General features: G+C 49.3%; 1 protein-coding gene across 5 annotated transcripts in view; it reads right to left on the bottom strand.

Moving 5' to 3' along the window:
* Positions 1 to 25,387, bottom strand: part of LOC139763143 (max dimerization protein 1-like) — a 618,467-nt gene that overhangs the window by 515,229 nt on the left and 77,851 nt on the right. For all 5 annotated transcript variants that reach the window (XM_071688871.1, XM_071688879.1, XM_071688850.1 and 2 more), the window contains exon 3: positions 22,615 to 22,644. In XM_071688871.1, coding sequence (XP_071544972.1) covers positions 22,615 to 22,644 — 30 coding nt within the window. The remainder of the gene's footprint in view (positions 1 to 22,614; positions 22,645 to 25,387) is intronic.

Below are 25,387 nucleotides of genomic sequence, written 5' to 3' on the forward strand. Positions count from 1 at the left end.
GTACAAAAAAAAAAATAGAATAAACTCACATGGATGCGTCCCTCCACTTCCTATATCGACGGGTGTGAGCCTAAACTAAACCTTTTTGAAAGTCTAGACTGAAACCATTCGTCCAGATATACCACCGACCCACGTCACCCACCCACCACCACCAGATGAAATGCCAAAGGAACCATCCCTCCCCCCATCCCGTAACCCCCCTGAAGTCCCACACACACACACACACGCCTTAAAAAGAAAACGAAGTGACGGATGACAAAAATGATCACTGAAAGGTTCTGGGACACATCCACGGTGTTGGATGATGTGTGGGGGATGATAGAAGGCCGCAGAGACTAGCCTAGCGCATCACAGGCGTCCACAGCGTCGGTAGCAAGAGACTAAACAAAACAAAAATAAATGAAGTATGCTGGTAGAGGACGGGAGTCCAGTGCCCGTAGCGGTACTGACACGGGATCTCCTCGAGTACAGCAACCCCCCCCCCCTCCTACCCGTAGCCTTCGTACCTCTTGGGCAAGTCAACGTACCCCGAAAGTGGCACCGATCTTTCGTGGTCGACTCGCCATGTGAGGGAGGGAGAGAGTTAGACCTACATCCACAACATTATCATAGCTACCACCACCGCCACAATAACAACTACATTACCACAACGGCCGTGAGGGTCGCTACATGCAGTAACACCCCCCCATTTACAACACCCGCTACAACACGATTACAGACAGTCTCATAAAGACCCCCTCACAATCACATCATATGCACGAATACACTCTCTACCACCACAACTTGAATACAGTCTACCAACACATCTGTGACCCAGTTGCACCCACAACAGTGACACACAACCACTGTCATCACTTCAACTACAACACGTACCGCCTGCAGAACGACCACAACACGTACCACCACCAAAACTAATACGAACTACCCGCTAGAAAGAAAAAGAATACAACACGTGCCACCAGCAGCAGCAGGAGCGACAGACGGGGAAGGGCGTCTGCACCAGAACAACTTGACACACTCAACCCGTCAGTCCGGACGCTGTCGCCGCCGTTCACCGTCACCACCACCATCTCCCGGGGACTTATAAGAAGGAAAAAAAAGGAGGGACAATGGAGGACAAATTGGCTGGCGAGTGGGAGTAACTCTCCCCTATTCAAGGAAACCCGCTCCTTCACTCTGTCGTGGGTGAGTTGAGGGGGGAAGAGGGCTGAAGCTGGTACTAAAGTCCCGCCTTAAGATGTGGTTTATTCTACTAGCTGCTACTACTGCTGCTGCTGCACCACAGCCCCTCCTCACTACTCCACTCTCCCGGTCTGACGGGAGACCAAACCACCCATCTCCTCCTCCTCCTGTATCCCCCTCTTCAGTCCCTTCCTCTTTTCAGTTTTTATTCCCGCCGCCTCAGCGTTAACAGCTTGAAACGCACTCCAGTTCGTGAAGCTACCTTCTAGCTTTCAAGGCGCGTAATGATTCCTTCACACATCTCCCGAGAGAGACATTCTCTTCACTATGTGCGTGGTGACGCGGAACACCCATCTCCAAAGATACAGTTCCGTGCTCCTTTATTCCTCTGCTTATGGAAGTAACACACCATTACTCTACCTGGGGGCTCTCTAGCAGAAGAAAGAGCAAACAGCAGGAGCAGGAGGAGCAGGAGGCCGAGAAGCAGGGAGCATCAGCAGTCTACATGGGCGTCTGGATGCCAAGGGTGGGCGGGGGGGGAGGGATGTGTGTGTGCGCAGCAACAGCGTTCAACGACTCAGAGTAAACAGTTTACTTACGCTGCCTCGGTCAAGGGCGCCACTATCCCCGTCCGCCCCCAGCACCACCGCAGTGTTCCACCTCCGCCTATCCATCCCACCACTCAACTCCCGCCCTGTCCACCTATCCATCCGTCTATTCGCTTCCTGCCTACCCTCACCAGCGTTCTCTACACCCACTCCACCAGCGTTCTCTACACCCACTCCTCCAGGCAATGCCCAGCATCTATCCACGCCCTCAAAAGGGAACCCCCCCAACCCAATCAATCCCGACCACCCGACCATAAAACACAGCACCTACCGGTCATCCCAAGTGCAATCCCGACATCCCTACACTAACCCCCCAGACCCATCCCCGCCCGACATTCCTTTCCCACCTACGTCATCACTACCCATCCCACTCTTGCCTACTGCATATATCCCAAACCTAATCATCAGACATCATAGTCTCTCGCTACCTACTATCCCAGCAGCGCCCTCCGACACACCACATCCCTTCTCACTCATCCCCCCAACCCCCCTAGCCATGCAAGTCATCCATTCACCATCCATCCAAGAGCTACCGTTCACCACCAACAATGACCACCTAACCCCCAAGGATCATCTCTACCACATATCTTCCCTCCCCAGCACCGCCTACCACCGCTACCCGTACCAGCCATCAACATTTCTGCACAGACTAAAAACTTCCTGGCAAACCAGTCCGACCCCAACACCACCAACCATACCTCCCTACCAACCAGTCGAGCCCCACCACCAACCATACCTCCCTACCAACCAGTCGAGCCCCACCACCACCACCACCAACCATACCTCCCTACCAACCAGTCGAGCCCCACCACCACCACCACACCTCCCTACCAACCAGTCGAGCCCCACCACCACCAACCATACCTCCCTACCAACCAACACAACCCTACCACCAACCCGCACTTCCCAGCCTACCAAACGCCACAAATTATCCCCCAAAAAGCTATCCATATCCATGAGATGCCAGCATTGACAGTCCTCATTTGCATATTCAATATGAGCATCAAGAACGAAAAACTGCTACCCCATATTCCTCTCTCTCTCTCTCTCTCTCTCTCTCTCTCTCTCTCTCTCTCTCTCTCTCTCTCTCTCTCTCTCTCCCCTCCAGCAGCACAACTACCCCCCTCCCATGCTCTCCCACCTCACTACACTACAATATGGAAATCATCATCGCCAAGACGTCCCGGCCGGCCAGCATGGTAAGGTGAAGTAACCAACCCACAACTCAGTTCATTCCAAAGGTACAACGACGAGGCCGACACACACACACACGAATAGAAAAAACACAGGAGTGGCTGTTCTTGTGTGTGTGTGTGTGTGTGTGTGTGTGTGTGTGTGTGTGTGTGTGTGTGTGTGTGTGTGTGTGTCAGTTCTTCTGCCTCTGTCTATCTGCCTGTCTGTATGGTGGCTTGACTGAGGCCACGACATCCACACGTGGATGCATTTCTCACGTGGTTAAAGTAGGCCTGCCTGCCTGCCCGCCTGCATGCCGCGGCCCCCAACAGCCTGGTAGACCACCGGAACAACGCCGTAGCCTGGTCTCAGGCCCGACCTCTGGAGGGTATAGAAGACCTCCCAAACCATCATAAGGTATACGTAAGGTAAGGTCCCAGACCCAGCGGTGGGGAGTAGAAGACCTCCCAAACCATCGTAAGGTATACGTAAGGTAAGGTAAGGTCCCAGACCCAGCTGTGGGGGGTAGAAGACCTCCCAAACCATCATAAGGTATACGTAAGGTAAGGTCCCAGACCCAGCTGTGGGGGGGAAGAAGACCTCCCAAACCATCGTAAGGTAAGGTACCAGACCCAGCTGTGGGGGGTAGAAGACCTCCGAAACCATCGTAAGGTAAGGTAAGGTAAGGTACCAGACCCAGCTGTGGGGGCAGAAGACCTCGAAACCATCGTAAGGTAAGGTAAGGTAAGGTAAGGTAAGGTAAGGTAAGGTAAGGTAAGGTAAGGTAAGGTAAGGAAAGGTGCCAGACTCAGCTGTAGGGGTAGAAGACCTCCGAAACCATCGTAAAAAGGAAAACATAAGGCAAGATAACCATATTCCGCTCATTTCCCCATCATACGAGTTGCTGCCCACCAATTCAGAAATCAATAAGACTGCAAAATCGTGGTGGAAAAAATGGTGAGAAAAGCAAAATGGAAAAATGTAACGAAAAAAAAAATTGATGGTGGATCTTTAGTTATAAAAAAGTGATAGATATAAATTCACTCTCTCTCTCTCTCTCTCTCTCTCTCTCTCTCTCTCTCTCTCTCTCTCTCTCTCTCTCTCTCTCTCTCTCGCCAACAGCTGCCCATAAACACCAGTTCGTAAGAGCAAGAAGCTACAGTAAACACAGTGGGGCAGGCGTACCACTGCAGCAGCCTGAGCTGAGGTCAAGCTGTAAATCAAGCTGTAGAGACAGAACAAGCTTCGACTCCTCTTCCCCCAGCACTCACGCAACTTGTACCCTGAACAGAGAGGTAAAGAAAGTCAAGTACAGCTGGCGTAAACCACAGTACGAATGATGTAAACCACAGTACGAATTATGTAAACCACAAGTAAACCTGGTGTAAACCAGAGCACAAGTAACATACACAAGTAAACCTGGTGTAAACCAGAGCACAAGTAACATACATAAGTAAACCTGGTGTAAACCAGAGTACAAGTAAAATACACAAGTAAACCTGGCGTAAACCAGAGCATAAGTAACACACACAAGTAAACCTGGTGTAAACCAGAGCACAGGTAACATACACAAGTAAATCTGGTGTAAACCAAAGCATAAGTAACATACACAAGTAAACCTGGTGTAAACCAGAGCACAAGTAACATACACAAGTAAACCTGGTGTAAACCAAAGCACAAGTAACATACACAAGTAAACCTGGTGCAAACCAGAGTACACGTAACGTACCCCATAAGTAACCTTGAGTTAAAGGATGGCGTGCAGTCACGTACAACCAGCCATCCAAACGCGCAAGTCCGTACGTTTCAACACCTCCCTACGTCAACGACCACTGAACCAAAGGAACATCACAATCGAAAGGATGTTCAGAAGCCACTTCCTGAACACCCTCTGTTCCTCGACATACCTACAACGCCGCCACTTAACGGTACGAGCAGCAGGTGGGAAGGAACAGACAATCAAAAGTCCCCCTGAACATATAAACTCACAGCCTTCGATACAATTCCTGACGACAAACAACAAAAAAGAAAAAAAAATTCAATCATACACCTTGGATGCTTCTCGTCAAGATGAATACGTAGTTCTTGCCTGTGTACAGAACTTACGCTACATGGGAGTTTCGGGATTATCCAGAAGGGCCAATTACGATTTGTCCCTTACATACACTGGCTGGGCCCCCTGGTAGTCAAACGGTGCTCCAACTCATCCTTTGACTCTTCAAATGAACCTATCATATCCGCCGACCTCAGCCCGGCTCGGTCGGCTTCGACCCACGGCTACTAAAGTAACACAGGGATTACCAGCCAGAATTTGGGTAATCCCACACACACACACACACACACACACACACACACACACACACACACACACAAGGTCCACTGTTAGTTTAGTCCCAAAACCTGAGACAAAAACATCTGTAACGGAGGGGAAGGCAAGCGCCAAGGGCGTCTGAGCAACCTGAGATGTGTTTAAAGAAACGAATGTTTCTGTCCTTGAAGCCTATTTTCTTTCTTTTTTTTTGTCTGTACGTTTTAAAAACACTAGGGAGAATGTTGAGTGAAGGTAGAGACATCAGGGTATTATGTGAATGTTCCCACACCCTGCCCCATCCATGGGGTAGAGCATGTCGGGTGAATGTGGCACGGCCTTGTGTGCTTGTCGCAACCATCCTCTCTCTCTCTCTCTCTCTCTCTCTCTCTCTCTCTCTCTCTCTCTCTCTCTCTCTCTCTCTCTCTCTCTCTCTAGCTCTGGCTGTGTAAAAATAAGCCGCATTTCTTGGTTACTGCCCTGAAAGTCAAGGTTAGAAGTGGGGCCACAAATAGTCTGAGAGGGGGAACTTGGCAAGTGATTTATCCCAGCTTTCATCAGCGACGTCAAAGATGTGGTGCCCATCATGCACGACTGAAAAAATAAAAAGATGTATTCGCAGCTGTCTGGCACACACGGTTAATACTCAGGCATGCGAATCCCAGGGTGTGAAAAGTCAATCAGTTCGGGATATTCAATCACTCAACAGCTGAGGTATAAAAGACCCTTTAGAGGGCGCGTGAAGTTAATAGGTATTCGATGCGATGTCCCACAGCCAAGTCCCACTGCCCCCGCGTCTGTGCTTCATATAGTCAAAAGTACAGAGCACTGAGTGGTCCACGACTGTGTTACGTGGGCGCGCCCGTGTCCCAATGTGACACGCGCCAGGGTCCCCCTTACTGTTGTCTTAACTTGCCAGGTATACCGGCGTCCCTCTGTACCTGTGGCATACGTCCACTCAACATGGGTGCGTTACCTCTTTGATATATCTAATCCCTTCAGCATGGTGGAGGTACGACCCTGTAGCACAAGGCGATCTGAGGACGACTCTTGGCCACAACTGGGTAGGATGTAACTTCTGAAGTCATTCTTAAAAGGGTCGTATCATCTTGCTCTAGGGTCGTACTGAAGTTTACAATGGTCGTATACTTACGTGCTCTATGGCCGTACCGACGCGTTCGAGCGTCGTACCGACATGCTTAAGGAGGACCATATAGCCGCCTAGGCCCATATGAATCAATATGTCGGCGCTCAGACAACCAGCACAGTACCGACCCACAGAACCGCCTTTCCCCCGACGAGTACCTTCGTCCGTGCCTCGTTAGTGAGAGCTACCAGCTTGGCTAATCCGTCTAGCTGGCCTGATTGCTTCCTAATCGACCAATTACATTAGGCTGGGGGCCGACCTGAGCACTCAGCCATCTGGCGGGAGAGCCTGCTCCCATCCCATCCCATGCCCGAGACCCCAAAACGCCGGAATTCCAGGACAGAGGGACTTGGCAAATCCCAGTGGTGGCTCTCTGGATGGGCGACGACCGGGTGTCCGACTCCTCCTCAAGCCAGGGAGGCGGGCGAAGCTATCTGAATGCACTTGCCTCACTGATTACCTCACCCGCTAATGACTCGGCAAGTTGGCACAGCGCTGAATCGTGGTGTAGGCGAGTATTACCGAACTCGGGGTACAACCGTGTGAGCGCTGGTAAGATAACTAAAGAGCGGATTCACTGATGCACTTGAAGAGGGGATTGTGGTGGTGGGTTTGGGAGTTCGAGTTACGCCGGTTTTGTTCGCTAAGGATCCAATCGAACCCGGTTCGTTCCGCTCGTTGGGCAGCGACCTCTGCGGCAAACTCGCCTTAAAATACCGGTTGGTAAATGACTTGTTCACGCATATATACTGCTTGAACCTGTTCATTAAACGTGCGTCTCCCATGAACATCTGGGTTCTTGCAGCGAAAATCCCTCTTATGTATGAGCGAATGATGGATCAACGAACCGACTCCGACCGATCCGTAAGTCTGCTGCTGTGCACCCCATGCTCCTCATCCTTGTGTGCGGCAGCGCAAAAAAAAAAGGATTACAGAGGTCTTTGTGACACAGACCCCCACAGTGCAGTCACCGGCCTCAGCCTGCTTGTGGGTACGGCGGGAGTGAAGAGACGCCATCAGCGAGGTTGTATCATCGGAGTACACATCTCGGTCGAAGAACTTACTCCAAAGGAATCCATTATTTCCCGGTTAACTGACTGCAAAGCAGCCTCGAAGCTCCACGAACCCTTGAATAATGATAATAATAATAATAATAATAATAATAATAATAATAATAATAATAATAATGATAGTAATAATAATAATAATTACAATAATGGTGAAAAAATAACGGTAAACAAGAAGAGCAAAAATACATCCATCAAATCGACTGGAAATACGATATATATATTTTCTTTATTATTTTGCTTTGTCGCTGTCTCCCGCGTTAGCGAGGTAGCGCAAGGAAACAGACGAAAGAATGGCCCAACCCACCCACATACACATGTATATACATACATATCCACACACGCAAATATACATACGATATATATATATATATATATATATATATATATATATATATATATATATATATATATATATATATATATATAATCTCAGTAATGCTGGTTCTGCTAAGCCCACAACGTAACCAGCTAATCATCTCTTCCTTCCCTCCCCCACCCGGCTGACCCCACGTCCCCCCTCCCCTACCCATCTAAACCCCTCCACACACCATACTTTTTAGACCCCAAATGCTGGAGGGAGGAGGAGGAGGAGGAGGAAGGGGGGGAGGAGGAAGGGAAGAAGGGAGGGATGTGTGGCTGTGCTGGGCCCGGGGTAGGGAGGAAGGCCATGGCGCGGTAGTTCCAGGGCTTCCAGGAAACCTGTGGAGGGAGTGCGGTGCCGACACAGGGGGGGAGGGTTGAGAAATCCACATTCGGCATCCAGCATACGAGAGCCTGGGGTTAAAACCCTCGTATGTGGGTCAGCCGGTACGTCTGCTGCATAAGTGATACCGTCCCAACACTTATTTTTACGTCACTGTTTCATCCACATCCTCTCGACCATTTATTGTTCTCTTATTTTCTGTCTTTCTAACTCTCCCTACACCGCCTATGCTCACTCACTCTCTCTCTCTCTCTACCACACACTCTCTCTCTCTCTCTCTCTCTCTCTCTCTCTCTCTCTCTCTCTCTCTCTCATCCCTTTACCACTGCTCATGCCATACACTTACTACCCCCTCTTATTCTCCCTCTACGTACACCCTCCTTAAACCCAGTCCACAGACTTGGCCTCAAAACCGCTGCTTCCCTAACCACCCAACAACCCACCCACCCACACACACACACCTCAAATAGCCCCCTTCATCACATAACTAATCGCACCTCCCATCCTCCCTCCCTCGCCTCTTTTTTCGCATTACTAATTGCTGTAAAGGCTACTTAGGCACGCTAATGACACACTATAAGACCCACGTGAGCGCACTGCACTCCGCGAGACGAACCACAACTCCACAGCTGCAAACACCACAAACATACATTTAAACCACCACACATAAAACACTTACACTGAAGACAAACTACTTCATGCTTCATACTTCAGTAACACACACACACACACACACACACTTCTAGCCCCGTTCGCTTGAAGACCAACAACTAGATCATGTGGCAGTTTCGAACCCACATTCTCGAGGTGCCACACATCTCAACGTGCTAAAGATCTAATTAGTAATTATAACACACGACACACGTCAAACCCCCGCCCCCCCAACTCCCCCAGGGACCCAACACCGTAATTCCCCTCCCCCCCCTAAACCCACCCCCCAACAAGTTCAACCTAGTTATCTCTCTCTCTCTCTCTCTCTCTCTCTCTCTCTCTCTCTCTCTCTCTCTCTCTCTCTCTCTCTCTCTCTCTCACACACACACACACACACACACACACACACACACATAAATGCACGTCCACACCATCACCCACAAATGCAGCACCAGGTGCTGCGTTTTTAATCTTAGTTTTAAAATATTTATCGTCTACGGAGACGTACCCAGACGAGGCATTTCAGTGAGTGTATGGGTGAAGGCATATATCTAAGGGAGGAGGGGGGTGTAGGCAGGTGGAGGCCAGCATAGAGCGTACAGCGGGTACAATACATGGACATAAGGAGTGGGACAGGTGGGCCCCGAGGACCCAAAAGGATACATCAAACACATAACACGTAATTACATGACAGTACGTGGTGCTGACAGCAACATAGGTAACCATATCTACGTAATACCAAAGCAAGTTTTAGAATGTGCCTTACATATGTACAGAACATCTTGCTTACATTCGAATTACCCTCACGTGTATAGAGAGGCAAACTACACATACACCGAGGTGTGTGTGTGTGTGTGTGTGTGTGTGTGTGTGTGTGGAACAGGACACAGCACTGATAGCAGTACGAGAGGTCAAAGGTAGATTACACACACACACACACACACGCTCGGGCATAATGTTACAGAATATACTGGCACTGGGGCATGCTGTTGCCATGTGTCCAAGTCCCCCTAACATCTGCTACACACTCAAACCCCTTACGAGCGAAAACATAATCAACCATTCTTAAATACAGATCATTTCATTTAATTGAACATAATGCGTCTCACGTCCGTACACGCTTACGAGGCCGTCCCTCCTGCATTAATAATAGTCCGTGACGTAATACGTAGATTTCTTGGGGAGGGAGGCGACGAATCACTAACAGCAGGACCGAGCCGAGGAGGAGGAGGAGGAGGAGGAGGACGAGGATGCGCCCTTTTACGTCACCAGTGAAACCTGAATTCCTTCTAGGTTCACTGGTGATGCGGTTGGCGTGGGGCATGCGGAGCTGTCCCGTATTCGATACCCGGAGTCCGTAGTGGACACTGGATGGTTTAAACGCTCGAGTCCCGCGGGGCGTGCCATCTGGTGGCAGGGCCCGGCTCTACGTCCTCCTAAACACACACACACACACACACACACACACACACACACACACAATGCGTATACGCAGGAGTGAGTGTAATACAATCTTGAATGGCCTCCACCTGAGATCCTGTGGATGGCGCAACTGCCTCCTTCCCCGTAACCTTTATTTAGCAGGTGCAGCAGCTCCTCCGCCCTCATGTGGCTCCTGACCCACCTGGTACCTCTCATCTGGCTACTGACTCACCTGGTACCCTCCCACCTGGCTACTGACTCCCCTAATACCCTCATCTGGCTACTGACTCATCTGGTACCCTCCCACCTGGCTACTGACTCCCCGAGTACCCTCATCTGGCTACCGACTCATCTGGTACCCTCCTACCTGGCTACTGACTCCCCTAGTACCCTCATCTGGCTACTGAGTCAACTGGTACCTCCCACCCGGTTAGTGACCCATCTGGTTACGGACTCCCCTGGTACCTCATCCACCAGAAAAAAAAAGACTCCTCTGGTACCATCCATCTGGCTAGTGACCCACCTGGTATACCTCATCCACTGTTTTTACAATGACCGATATGGCACGGGCAAAACACATTACTCCCCTCATGGCTATCGCGAATGATCAGAAAATCATGTTTATAACAAAACAAAATCGATCACAGCGCCTCGGGTGTATATATAAACCTGACTTCTAAAACTAACATGTTAAGAGGAAGAGGGAAAGACGAAGAGGAGGAGGTGAATTCCACAGCTTCGCTCTTCGAGGAAAGGCATGATCATAATGATCAATCCTCATCTGGCCGGTCACCACACACACACACACACACACACAAACTGGGATAGCATATGTCAAGACGCGTTGCCATGGGCTCCAAGCTTTCGAGGATGGGACACACACACACACACACACACACACACACACACACACAGCTCCGAAAGCATGGGACGAGATCATACCTCCAGAATAGAGTGAGAGAACAGTAGCATCAAGAAAGACTTCCAGAAAGGGAAAAGTGGAAGAGGTGATGCCAGGAGAATCAACGACACAGAACGAAGAGATAGATAGATAGATAGATAGATACACAGACATAAATACATAGATATAGATAGACAGACAGATAGAGAGAGAGAGAGAGAGAGAGAGAGAGAGAGAGAGAGAGAGAGAGAGAGAGAGAGAGAGAGAGAGAGAGAGGCGAATGACATCTAAAAAAAGACATGTAGAAATTACGTTTCGGCATTAATGAACTTAACTAAATTGCTGTTTCCGTATTAAGAGATCCTGCACTGGTCCAAATTAAGACAGGAGATAATTATATCATTATGTTGAGAGAGTGAGAGAGAACGACTATCAATGGAAGGGAAAGTGAGTTGAAGCCATGCAGGAAGGAACCACAAGCGTGAGGGTGAACAGGTCAGATGGTGAGAGAGAGAGAGAGAGAGAGAGAGAGAGAGAGAGAGAGAGAGAGAGAGAGAGAGAGAGAGAGAGAGAGGAAAAGAGAGTAGGCGACAGGACAGAACCCCGAGGAACACCTCTGTCGAAAAGGGTAAGAGAGTCGCTCTACCAACATGCGTACAACCATCGTCCTGCCTCCTACCACCTTGTAACTCATCCCCCAGGTTACAGACTGACCTGGCACTTCATCCATCTGGCTACAGACCTAGTACCTCATCCATCTGGGCACTGGCTGACCTGACGCCTCATCCATCGGCCTACAGAATGACTCGGTACCCCCATCCATCTGGCTACAGATGGATAGGGGTGCGTCGTCCATCTGGCAGCTGACTGACCTGGTACCTCATCAAACTGGTTTCTGACTTAAGCGGTGCCACCTCTACCTAGTGACTAAACCCTCTGGCAAATAACTCACTTGGTAACTCACCCACTTGACAACTAACTCACCTAGTGACTCATTCACCTTGCTACTGCCTCATCTAGTACCTCATCCACCTTCTTACCGACTCACCTGGTACCTCATCCAGCTGACTACTGACTAACATGGCAATTCATCCTATTGTCTGCTGACTCACATGGTACCCCTATCATATGACTAATAACTCACCTTGTACTTCACCTGATACCTCACCCAGCCAGCTTCTGACTCACCTGGTACCACACCTATCCAGTTACTGACTCACCCAGCACCTTGATCAACCACCAGGTTACTGCCTCACCTAGATATCTCACCCACCTGGTTACTGACTCACCAAGTACCTCACCCATCTGGCAACTGACTCACCAGGGGAGCCGTCCTACTCCCGAGAGAGAGAGAGAGAGAGAGAGAGAGAGAGAGAGAGAGAGAGAGAGAGAGAGAGAGAGAGAGACAACCTGTTCATGAAGTAAGCGTAACAACAGTCCCGTGACTCACCACCACCACACCTCCTCCTGTTCCTCAAAGACCACACGCCCATACATCATCAATACCATCATAATGACAAACTGATCCTAAATCAACAATTAACAAGTTGAAAATCAAATCCCATTCATTTTTTTTCTTTCTTTTTCCTAAACACATTCACATTCTTCTTGAACGAAGCAAAATCGTCGCTCCGAACAACATTCACCGACCGTGATACGATTACCCACCAATCAAAAAAGGCAATTTCTCGCCCAACCAGATGGGTACAGATGGACACACACTACTAACGCCCCCACCCTATACGCCAGGTGGAAACCATGGCAAAGCCCAGGTCATCAAATGACGATAGATTTTGAAGATGAAAAAAAAAAGGTTCTCTTACGTGTAGAGAGACAGAGAACAACATTTCAGAGTGGAGAGAGCTAATGGGGAGAGGAGCAAGGGTGTGTGAGACACGGTCAATCCAAATCGTCCACTTTATGTGGCGCAGCAGCAGGCCTGCCGGCTGCTGCTGCATCACGGCGCGTCTCTCTCTCTCTCTCTCTCTCTCTCTCTCTCTCTCTCTCTCTCTCTCTCTCTCTCCAACAGGAGGCGGACGACTACCAGCTACCGCACGACTTTCACAACAACAGAAGCCAGACAAATCATATTTCAAATGAGATGACGCCCGAATACCTACAGAACTACGCCCCTTGCTACGTAAGAGAGAGAGAGAGAGAGAGAGAGAGAGAGAGAGAGAGAGAGAGAGAGAGAGAGAGAGAGAGAGAGAGTCTGCGTTGAAAATAAAGGGTGGGGTGAGGGTATCAATTTTGGGAGATACCACTTGAAAGAGAGAAAAAAAAAAATAACAACGGTGCGTAAGTAACTTCGCCCCAGGCAACGCGGCCCAAACAACTTGACCTGAGCCACGACACTGAATGACACCTGCGGCAAAAGGCCACACCGACATCGCCTCCACGCCAGGTTTCCTTCCCGCCCCAAGCCACCGCCTACACCACGTCATCACCTCCCGAGCCACTACCACACCGACCAATACCACGTCATCAATCCCAGGTCTCTACCACATGAGCCTGTACCACGTCCTCACCCACCACGCCCCAAGCCACGAGCACACTAGCCTATACCACGTCCTCACCTCCCCAGCCACTATCAGACCATCACATACCACGTCCTCACCCACCAAGCCACGAGCACAACAGTCTACACCACGTCCTCACCTCCCCAGCCACTATCAGACCATCACATACCACGTCCTCATCCACCAGGCCACGAGCACACCAGCCTACACCACCATGTCCTTGCCTCCCAATCTATCACCCACACCGCCGCCTTATACCAGGTCATCGCCCTCGAGGCGTGTCACTAAAGCCGTACGTGTCACGTCCACTTACGTTGCCCTTACAAGTCCATCCATGAAGATACACACTAAGCCACGTCTCCGTCGTCCAAAGCCACGCACACAACGTTGCCCGAGGCCACGCCACCATCGCCAAAGGTTTACCGTTCTTACACTTGTTATGCAAATGAGATGGTGTAACTTTCCTCGAGAGTTTAGAGAAAAAGAAAATCGTGCGATGTCCGGCCGCAGATAGGAGACCCAAAACATAGCTCACATTCAACATCACCTCTTTTTTTTTTTTCTGCATCACTCTAATTTACTCCGGTGTATATATCTCGTTTTTTTTTTTCTGACGCACCAAGACGCGTGACACGAGAGAATTATATATACAATCTTTGCCGCCCCCCTTTCCCTCCACCCCTCACGAGAACGAGAAAAATACACCCCCGCCAAGTAAGTACTCGACCGACTTGTGGAGTCGGGCCACGTCCACAAGATCATCGCGCCGTTGAGCCTCCCGGCGATGCCATCTTACAACCTTAGAGTGGAAGGCGACGACTTCCTGTGGCGTTTTGTTTTCTCTAGGCAAAGGAAGGGAGATTTACTCGTCCCCACCCCCGTTCTAGGTCAGAGATGTCTATCTCCCCCTCGTTCCAAGACTGCATTATATACACGTACGAAAAGACAAGTCTGCAATGTTATTTAGAGCAGGCGAGATCTCTTACGACGACAACTCTATCTCTGGGGCGTCCTCCCTGACCCTAGAGACACAAACCCCGCTATGGCGGGTGCCTGGCTTAAAATGACGTCCCCAGCTGATTTTTCTCAAAACATTCATCATGGCTGATAAATTCTATTAATAAAAGCTACTTATCCCTGATATACTCTTGCTTTACCGAGAGAATGATACATCCACGGGATGACATATCTCCAGGGTCTGCGTCGTAGAATGATACAGGCTGCCTGATGTACGATGACTCGTCAAATGTACGAGTACATTACTACTTCAGGACCCGACACTCAGGGAGGCAATTATGATCAATAACTGTCTCATTTACTAAACTGATGACGCTTGAACAGACGATACTACCAAAGGGGCAAAAAAAAGACGATAATATATGAAACTTTCTAATGAAAAAAAAAAACATCGCGCCCTTGATGCAATCCTTTTTATCCACACGAAGTTAACATTCTTATCGTTAAGTGTGTCATCCAGGTGTGAACCTTTTCTCCGAATAACCCTCACAGCCTTGCAGCCACACCGTGTGCTTGTTGCCGAGGAGGGGACAGCGTAAAAAGAGATAAAGAGGCACGACACTGATCCAACGTGCGCGCTCAAAATCCAGCCCGTGGCGTTGGATGGCAACGCGCGGGCCTCTGCCAACGTGTTCATAGCAGCGTGTCATCAACCTCTGTATTGCATCTCCCAAAGGTCGGTGGCGGCGGTGAACCCACTTCGGCCCCAGGGTACTGTGGTGTCGTCACACCCTGGCATGGGGGAGGGGAAAGGTGAGTGGGCGGAGGGGGGGAAGAGGCAACATCTTGAAAGGGAATGGGGAGAGGGGAGAGCCAATACGTGGGTGATTAGCCAATCATTCGAGGCAGGGGAGAATGAGAGAGTGAAAACGCAAAACAAGAGGGGTGCATACAGCTACTGTGGGAAGTAGGGGGACGTGGGATCCGGCGTAGGATCACCCACACCATAGAAGGGGGGAAAGGGGAGGAACGGAACAAGAACGAGAATGCTGTGGGGCGCGGGGTGAACAACCATCACCACCAGGAAAACTGGTGGACCTATGGAACGCACCGGTGGAACAACAACCTGGCCTATGGAACGCACCGGTGGAACAACAACCTGGCCTATGGAACGCACCGGTGGAACAACAACCTGGCCTATGGAACGCACCGGAGGAACAACAACCTGGCCTATGGAACGCACCGGTGGAACAACAACCTGGCCTATGGAACGCACCGGTGGAATAACAACCTGGCCTATGGAACGCACCGGTGGAATAACAACCTGGCCTATGGAACGCACCGGTGGAACAACAACCTGGCCTATAGAACGCACCGGTGGAATAACAACCTGGCCTATGGAACGCACCGGAGGAACAACAACCTGGCCTATGGAACGCACCGGAGGAACAACAACCTGGCCTATGGAACGCACCGGTGGAACAACAACCTGGCCTATGGAACGCACCGGTGGAACAACAACCTGGCCTATAGAACGCACCGGTGGAATAACAACCTGGCCTATGGAACGCACCGGTGGAACAACAACCTGGCCTATGGAACGCACCGGTGGAACAACAACCTGGCCTATGGAACGCACCGGTGGAACAACAACCTGGCCTATGGAACGCACCGGAGGAATAGCAACCTGGCCTATGGAACGCACCGGTGGAATAGCAACCTGGCCTATGGAACGCACCGGTGGAACAACCTGACACAACTGGTCATGATGGGACCAATCTGGAAATCGTGCTGGGGTGGTTATATAACCATACTATCTATGGCTGTTCACGCTAAGAATGTAGTAACTGCTTGGTGTGTTAAGGCCTTGAAAATATCGACGTTTACAGTGTAAAAGGAACTGATAGCATAAATTGTTTACAGTATTATCGACTGTAAACAGTGTGTTAAGGGACTGATAGCATCGATTGTTTACAGTGGTATAGTGATTAATAGAATCGACTGTTAGAGAGTGATAAGGGTCTGATAGCAACGACTGTTTATAGTGTTAATGGGAATAATAGCACGGACTGTTTACACAGTGATAAGGGACTGATAGCAGCGACTGTTTACAGTGTTAAAGGGTCTGGTGACCAATGTCAAATGACTACCCAGCCAGGGTGGGAGAGAGTGAGTGAGGGCGAGCAGGGGCCGGGCAGACCACAAGCCCAAACACCTGTCGGTTTAGAGATCCACCATATTCATGAAACACGTCGAGGACAATAAAAACGATTAGTGCCTATTAACTGGACGCGACTGACGAAATGGTGATTATATAATATATACGGAGAAACAGGAGTTTAAAATTCACGCCAGGCAGAATAAGGAAGAGGGGGAGAGGGGGAGGGGAATTCGTAAATAATGAAATCAGCTCGAGGGGAGGAGGTAGGCATTCATATTTCATACATACAGTCCACACGACACGGAAAGGTCCGCCCGCGGATCGTGCGTAGAAAGGGGAGAGATGCTAGCAACACCGTCATCTATGGCGGAAACGAGTACGCGTCCATAGTATTCCCCCGAAGTCTGGATTTATACGAGACGCTGGAGGAGACGCAGGCAGGTGTGCTGTCATGGAGGAACACATGGTGGGTGATCAACGCCGGAACACCGAGTGGAAATACACCAACCGAAACGCATGAGGGAACGCTGAGAGATACAAAACGTAGGATCAGCGGAATGAAACGACATAGATATGAATAAGACGCGAAAGGACACGATTCTTAAAAGCACCAAGAACACGATACATTGTGTTCCATGTATGGGATATAATACTTGCGCCATGTATGGAACACAATACACCTGGTGTTATCATAGGGCCACGTATTGTCCTCCATGTATGGAATATAATACACCTGGCGATATCAAATCGCAACATACACAGGACAAACCGAGGGATATGATGGTGGACAAGTACCACGTACAGTAATGGTAAACCTGTGAGAAAGTTTTGCCCTCATGCTAAGGTCAGGCCCAAGCGTTCTACTCTGAGATGGTGTCAACTGGGTGTTCCAGCTCAATCCCCCTCACCCCCAAAGTTTTTTTTCTACCCTAATCTAGCTAGGTTAGATTAAGGTTAGGTCTGTACCTAACCTAATCTAGCTAGGTTAGATTAAGGTTAGGTCTGTACCTAACTTAACCTAGCTAGGTTAGATTAAGGTTAGGTCTGTACCTAACCTAACCTAGCTGGGTTAGATTGAGGTTAGGTCTGTACCTACCATAACCTAGCTAGGTTAGATTAAGGTTAGGTCTGTACCTAACCTAACCTAGCTAGGTTAGATTAAGGTTAGGTCTGTACCTAACCTAACCTAGCTAGGTTAGATTAAGGTTAGGTCTGTACCTAACTTAACCTAGCTAGGTTAGGTTAGGTCTGTACCTAACCAAACCCAACCTAGCCTATCCTAAACTAGCACAAGTTAGGTATGCAACCTAACCTAACGTATCCTAGGTTAAGAGTCTGTAACCTAGCTAAACGCTTGCCTAAGGAAAATCATCAGGTGATCCAACAGATGAAAAGTGACGACCATTAACACAGGCCTGAGTCATTATACGACAAACGATGAAAATGTTATCCATATTAACAGCAGCAATATCACTGTCTCGTACTAACATCAAAACTTTATAATACAGCAACATTTCTGATGATGGACCATCAGGTCTTCACGACGCTAAACGCTTCATATTTACCGCAAGTACGTAGCGTTCAACACACACACACACACACACATATGCGAAGTCGACGTCTCTTACTCACAGCTGCTGCTGCTGCTGCACACAGCCAAGCACAACCCATTACCACGAGTAACGTAAACAAAGAACATTTCGTGTAACAGGAGATTCCAGTGGCGCCAACAGAAAACGGGTATGTGCGTGTGTGTGTGTGTGTGTGTGACGACTACCAGTTAACTGTGGCTACTATGGGGGCGGGCGGGGAACGCCACCACGCCACGGCTCACGGAAGTTACCAGGTGTCATCAACCCGTACCTTACCAGCGTAGCGCCGGTACTCTCACCTTGCCCATCTTCGCTAGTATCCCTCATTAACACCCCCCAACCCCACCCAACATCATTCAATCCACAGAAAACGGCCAGTGTGTGTGTGTGTGTGTGTGTGTGTGTGTGTGTGTGTGTGTGTGTGTGTGAATTATCAGTTACTCTAACTACTAGGGGGTGAACGGTCTACGCCTCATGGAAGCAAACAGTATGTCATCAACCCGTAGCTCACTAGCCATAGTAACGCCCGCTGCTCCACTAGCCCAACCTCCAACACTAACCTCCCAACCCTTCTGATTACCTCCCCCGCGTTAGCGAGATAGCGCCAGGAACAGACGCGAAGGAGGCAGCATCCGCTCACATCCATTCACCAGCTGTCACGCGTAATGCACCGGAATCACAGCCCCCCTCCCCACAGCCAGGCCCCCACCAGGCCTTTCCATGGTTTACCCAGGACGCTTCACGTGCCCTGGGTCAGTCGTTGACACCAAGTCCACAAGTGTACGCCACACTGTTCCAATTCACTCTATCCCGTGCAAATCCCTCTCCCCTTCCTGCATGCAGCGGCACCCATCGCTCAAATTATTTGTCGCTTCTTCCTTCCATGTCCAATTAAAATCTCCCCGTTCTCCTTCTTCCCCCAACTGAATCGCCGAGAAAGGCGGACCCGCCGTTATGATAATCATAGCAATGATAATAATAATAATAATAATAATAATAATAATAATAATAATAATAATAATAATAATAATAATAATAATAATAATAATAATAATACAAGTGTATAAAAGGATGAGGTTATACACGAAAGTGCATTACGTATATCATGTTCCATTTTTCATCATGGTTATCATGCGCATCACTATGACCTCTCTCTCTCTCTCTCTCTCTCTCTCTCTATATATATATATATATATATATATATATATATATATATATATATATATATATATATATAACCGTGTCTGAATTCGGAACACTCGACACACGCCTGAACCCGTGGGAAAAAATCCATCTCTTGTTATGTGGTAAACAGCAACAGATTCCTGGGCTGACGCCGGACCTCAAATACAGTATGAATATCTTGCCACACGTGTGTGTGTGTGTGTGTGTGTGTGTGTGTGTGTGTGTGTGTGTGTGTGTTGGGAGGGGAGGAAGTTGTTCTAAGGCATATAAGAATCATGCCGTCCATCACCCACAAGCACGCCCAAAGCTCGCGTCCAAAACACGAGCGTGTAGTCCTCCCAGCGAAGCATTGAGTGTAGTCCTCACTTTACCCACCACAGTCAATATCCACTGTTATCACTTTCCCGGAATCGGTCAAGAATGGCATGACAAGGACATGGGGAGAGGTGAGAGGGAGGGGAGGGTTGGCGTGGTGGGTGGACATGCATGAAATGCGTGCGGTGCACCGTCCACGGGGGACTCTCCGAAGGTCCACGACGGCCACACGACATGACGCCACCACTACCACCACCACCACATACCGCACCAGCTGCTAATCCATTTATAATGTTAACAAAGGAGCAGGAGGTCTTCAACTCTCTCTCTCTCTCTCTCTCTCTCTCTCTCTCTCTCTCTCTCTCTCTCTCTCTCTCTCTCACCCACAGCTTTAATGAACATCGCAATTATGAGATTTGCACGAAATATATCCTTCGTTGTAGTCTCTTTTTTTTTCTTTTCTTTTCTTTTTCCTTCCTTCTCTTTGTCAAAGGTCCTAGAACACAATCAAGTCCCGCTCGTCAAGACCAGACCTTGAGTGGAACATGACAAGATAGTAATAGAAAACGACATACGATTTTTTGTGGTATAACACAAATAAATTCCCTTTTATTTAGGGGGTCAGGTCGCAGGTGTTATGACGGGCAAAAGACAGTTAATCAAGATTTCCAAAGCTTAGCGATTAAGGAAAGAAATAAACAGCGCAACTTCCGACCTTAGGCTTACCAAAACCCACTACTACATAAAACTTGGCTTAGTTTTCCAGGAATACTGAATCACTGAACAAATCACTATCTAAACTGGGCATAACTAGGTGTATGCTCACAGGTCACGAATATCATAGAAAAAAAACACATCTATGCCTTCTGTTATGTACACAAAGCAAAATAAGTTTCTTACCATAAAAACTAATGCATGACGTCCTCTACCTCCGTATTACCGAGATACTCACAGCTGTTTTGAATAGTCACTACTACTCCTTGACAGATATATTCATATATACATATGGCCAGGGTGAGCGCAGTGTGGGAATCTGCCATCACCTCTACGGCGTCATCAGCGAACACACTTGCACCCGTAAATATACAATACTAAAACCTACCGAATCAATACCTGCTCAATACGCTACCCTCAGCATGCATTGAACACATCACTCCCACTCAATTCCACTGAATTCCAAGACAAAAAAATATCCGGAAATACATCACTAACCGGAATAAACCGAATACAGACAGTACTATCCGGCACCAATTAACCGGGCACGGAAGACCAACCTAAGATAAAGTGACTCTCTAAATACGCACAGCTACACCTTCACACGCGAGCAATCTGGCTCCACACACACAACACTGTGTCGCTTTACGCAACATGCACTAAACATAACCCAGGGAGGTGACCCCCTCCCGCCCTCATCCATGTTAACGGAGCAACGCCACCCACCACACTCCTGAGGGAACATCCACCCAGATCACATGCCCTCTTGCCCTTCGATCCACTCAGAACCCATTATCTGTTGCCCTTACATCCACCCAGAACCCATCCCCTCCTGCCCTTATATCCACCCAGAACCCATCATCTGCCCTTATACCCATCCAGAACCTATCACCTCCTGCCCTTATATCCACCCTGAACCCATCACCTCCTGCCCTTATATCCACCCAGAACCCATCATCTGCCCTCACACCTACACAGAACCCATCCCCTCCTGCCCTTACACCCACCTAGAACCCATCACCTCCTGCCCTCACACCTACACAGAACCCATCCCCTCCTGCCCTTACACCCACCCAGAACCCATCACCTCCTGCCTTTACATCTACCAAGAACCCATCACCTCCTGCCCTTATACCCACCCAGAACCCATCACGTCCTGCTCTTACATCCACCAAGAACCCATCACCTCCTGCCCTTACACCCATCCAGAACCCATCACGTCCTGCTCTTACATCCACCAAGAACCCATCACCTCCTGCCCTTACACCCATCCAGAACACATCACATCCTGCCCTTACAAGGTTCCCTCACACATCTGGTGACCAGGAATACAATCCAACACTATGTCTAAAATCCTCCCACATGACGTTATATTATTCGTCATCTTTATCATCTAACTATATCAATAAGTCATCCCTTACAAATTCTGGTGTGTGTATGTCGCCTTTATCATCTAACTATACTAATATGGTATACCCTATAAATTCTGGTGTGTGTGTGTGTGTGTGTGTGTGTGTGTGTGTGTGTGTGTGTGTGTGTGTGTGTGTGTGTGTGTGTGTGAGTTGTGTGTGTGTGTGTGTGTGTGTGTGTGTGTGTGTGTGTGTGTGTGTGTGTGTGTGTGTGTGTGTGTGTGTGTGTGTGTGTGTTGCCGGGATATGCCTGCACAAGGATACATCGCACGGGAAAGGTCGGCTGGAAGAGGCTGTATCACCGGGAGCTGAATTTCGTCAAAGAACTTTACACTTTAATGAAGCCCACACTTCCCTGCTACTGCAAGAAGCACAGCCTTGGGCTACAGGAGCCATTACATAGAGGTCCTGGGTAAATAAACCAAGGTCCTTTCTCAGAAAGAGATCCTGGGGTAACAATAACATATATATATATATATATATATATATATATATATATATATATATATATATATATATATATATATGATCAAGAGGAGTGGCTTGGCCTGCTTGAGAAAATATAGGTTAGCTGGGAGGCTGGTCCACTTGTCTTACCTGTTCTTTTCCAACTCGTTGTGTGTTGTCCTGAAACAGAGACAAATAGCGTGGTTAAACACCTGACAGCATCAAGCACATCCCCCACGGCAGTGGCAACCCAACAAGAAATACTCTAGGCCAAACCTCTAGGCCAAAATAGCATGCCGTTCTTTTAGGATTACAGCTTCTACCACAGTTTGCCGTTCTTTTAGGATTACAACTTCTACCACAGTTTGACGTTCTTTTAGCATTATATAAACGTAAAACACCGTTACCTATTTTTCCCACATGCTAATACTATTTGAATGACATATACATATGTAAATCATAATTCATATTGGAAGGCGGTAAATATCTGAGACAATATGGCTGCCATACCTTAAACACACACACACACACACACCCTCAACCCTCTCCACCCGTGGCAGCAGCTCTGCGCGTGTCACCGCCGGCACGAACACGGTCAAACAAGCCGGGCGACCAACAAAGATATTCTTCCCCCCCCCTCCTGAACGCGCGCCAAAATCCCAAGAATGAAATCGCGGAGAGGGAGAGGGGCAAGTGGCCTTTGAAGGCCGGGGGGGGAAGAAAGAGAGGGAGGGAGGCAGTGGTTAACACAAGGTGGGAGGGAGGAGGCGACTCTCGCCAGCCTAGTCCTTGTGATACTGAAGGGGAAACTGTACCCTGTGTTTAGCACTCCACACCAGAGGATAATGGCCGCCTCAGCTGCCGGGCGAGTTTCCTGAGGGGGTAAACAAACCGAGAGATCGTTCCGCACCAACCAGAACCTCCTCTCACCCCACCCCAACCCCTTGTTCCGGCCATCACCGGACACAATCGACGGGGCCAATTAGATTCTCAGTCACGCAGGAACAAGAGCTGTTGACCTGCTGTTATTCTAATCACCACTTGCCATCAACAAACACATCAATGTCAGGGGACTATTTTTTCTTTTTTTTTTTTGACATCTTTACACCACGTTGAACCTGTGACCACGATGGCATGACGCCATGAATAGTGATGGCGTCAACATTCAACCTGGGCCTTTGAGGATCAGGTTTAGTTAAGTACGACCTAACTAAGTCGTGGCCATCGTAAAGGATCGTAGCGTCGTGCCCAAGGATCGTAACGTCGTGCTCAAGGACGTTACGTCTTTCTCCAAGAGAATAGTGTCTTTACCGAGTATCGTGTCGTCGTGCTCAAGGATCGTAGCGTCGTGCCCGAGGATCGTAGAGCGTCGTGCTCAAGAATCGTAGCGTCTTGCCCAAGAATCGGAGCGTCGTGCTCAAGGACCGTAGCGTCGTGCCCGAGGATCGTAGCGTCGTGCCTGAGGATCGTAGCGTCGTGCCCAAGGATCGTACCGTCGTGCCCGAGGATCGTGCCGTCGCGCCCAAGGATCGCACCGTCGTGCCCGAGGATCGTGCCGTCGCGCCCAAGGATCGCACCGTCGTGCCCGAGGATCGTGCCGTCGCGCCCAAGGATCGCACCTAGGATCGTGCTAAATGGAAGGGTTAACAATCTTCCGGGAATCGGCGGTGCGTCGTCCATACATAACCAAAGAACAGAAGAGATAAACCCGACGGTTAAGACAAACTTCGTCACGCTTAGCCCCTCCTCCCTCCTCCTCCCCACCCTCCCCCTCCTCTCCACGAAGCTTTCCAACTCCCCGCTCCCGTCCCTTCCATCACCACCCCCAACACACAGCACCACTCCTCCCACACCAGCGAGAGAGAGAGAGAGAGAGAGAGAGAGAGAGAGAGAGAGAGAGAGAGAGAGAGAGAGAGAGAGAGAGAGAGGTGTCGTTCCCGGGACCTCAAACCAGCTAAAACTTCAGAAATTTCCTCCCGTCTTGGCCCATTAGCGGGACCGAGAGACACCGCCGGGTTTCCAGTTATTATGGTTGTAAGAAACAACTTTTTCCTCTCTCATCTAATGACCTACGTATCCCTTTGGCTACCCTTAAACCCTACCACTTTGCCAAGCGTAACCTACTTAATAGACCTTTCAGATGATACAAAAGTTCTACAGAAACTCACTTTATTTTCAGAGTTTACAAAGTTTCTTTTGTTTAGGGACGCAACGAGTCTGCCCGGACGACCCGTTCACAAGGGTCGCTCCTCCTCCTCCTCCTCCTCCCGACCGACCTCACGGCTCCGCACACTACGCCCCCGCCAGCGTTCACTCACTCGTCAGCAGCAGCGCCCCCACCACCACACATCCTAAACGAAGCCTGAGGGCGCAGCTCCGCTCTCCACCCGTGGAGGACGCGTGAGCCCCTGGATGAACAACGACGGCGGGAGGAACAATAGGCAGCCACGACCTCCTGTAATCCTTTTGCGCTACCGCTCGCAGGAGGAGCATGGGGGGTTGCAAAACAAATTTCCCGGGGATACCGCCGCAAGACAACCAAAACCTCCCTTAACCGGAGGAGAAGGGACACCTCACCAAACTTTGCTCCTCCTGTATTAGAACCTTCCCCTCCACCCCAACCCCACTTCCCCTAACTGCCGTTATCACTCGAGCCGATGATAAATACGTCAAGTCGTACCTTAACGATAATTCCGTATCGCCAGTCGACTGCCTGCAAGCATAATGACACCAGCGGCGATAAGAAATCACGAGCCAGGACACTTTTTAACAGCGGTCCCTGATAATGTAAAGAATGTATGTCACCCGATCGAGACGTCTGCAGTTACCACACACATGAGAACCAGCAGGAGGGAGGTGCCTTCTCCAGGAGCCTTCGTCCTCCTGACGTTCCATCAACAAGGGTTCGGTGAACAAGAAACGC

Source organism: Panulirus ornatus, chromosome 3 (genome assembly GCF_036320965.1).
Source record: "Panulirus ornatus isolate Po-2019 chromosome 3, ASM3632096v1, whole genome shotgun sequence".
Lineage (NCBI taxonomy): Eukaryota > Metazoa > Arthropoda > Malacostraca > Decapoda > Palinuridae > Panulirus > Panulirus ornatus.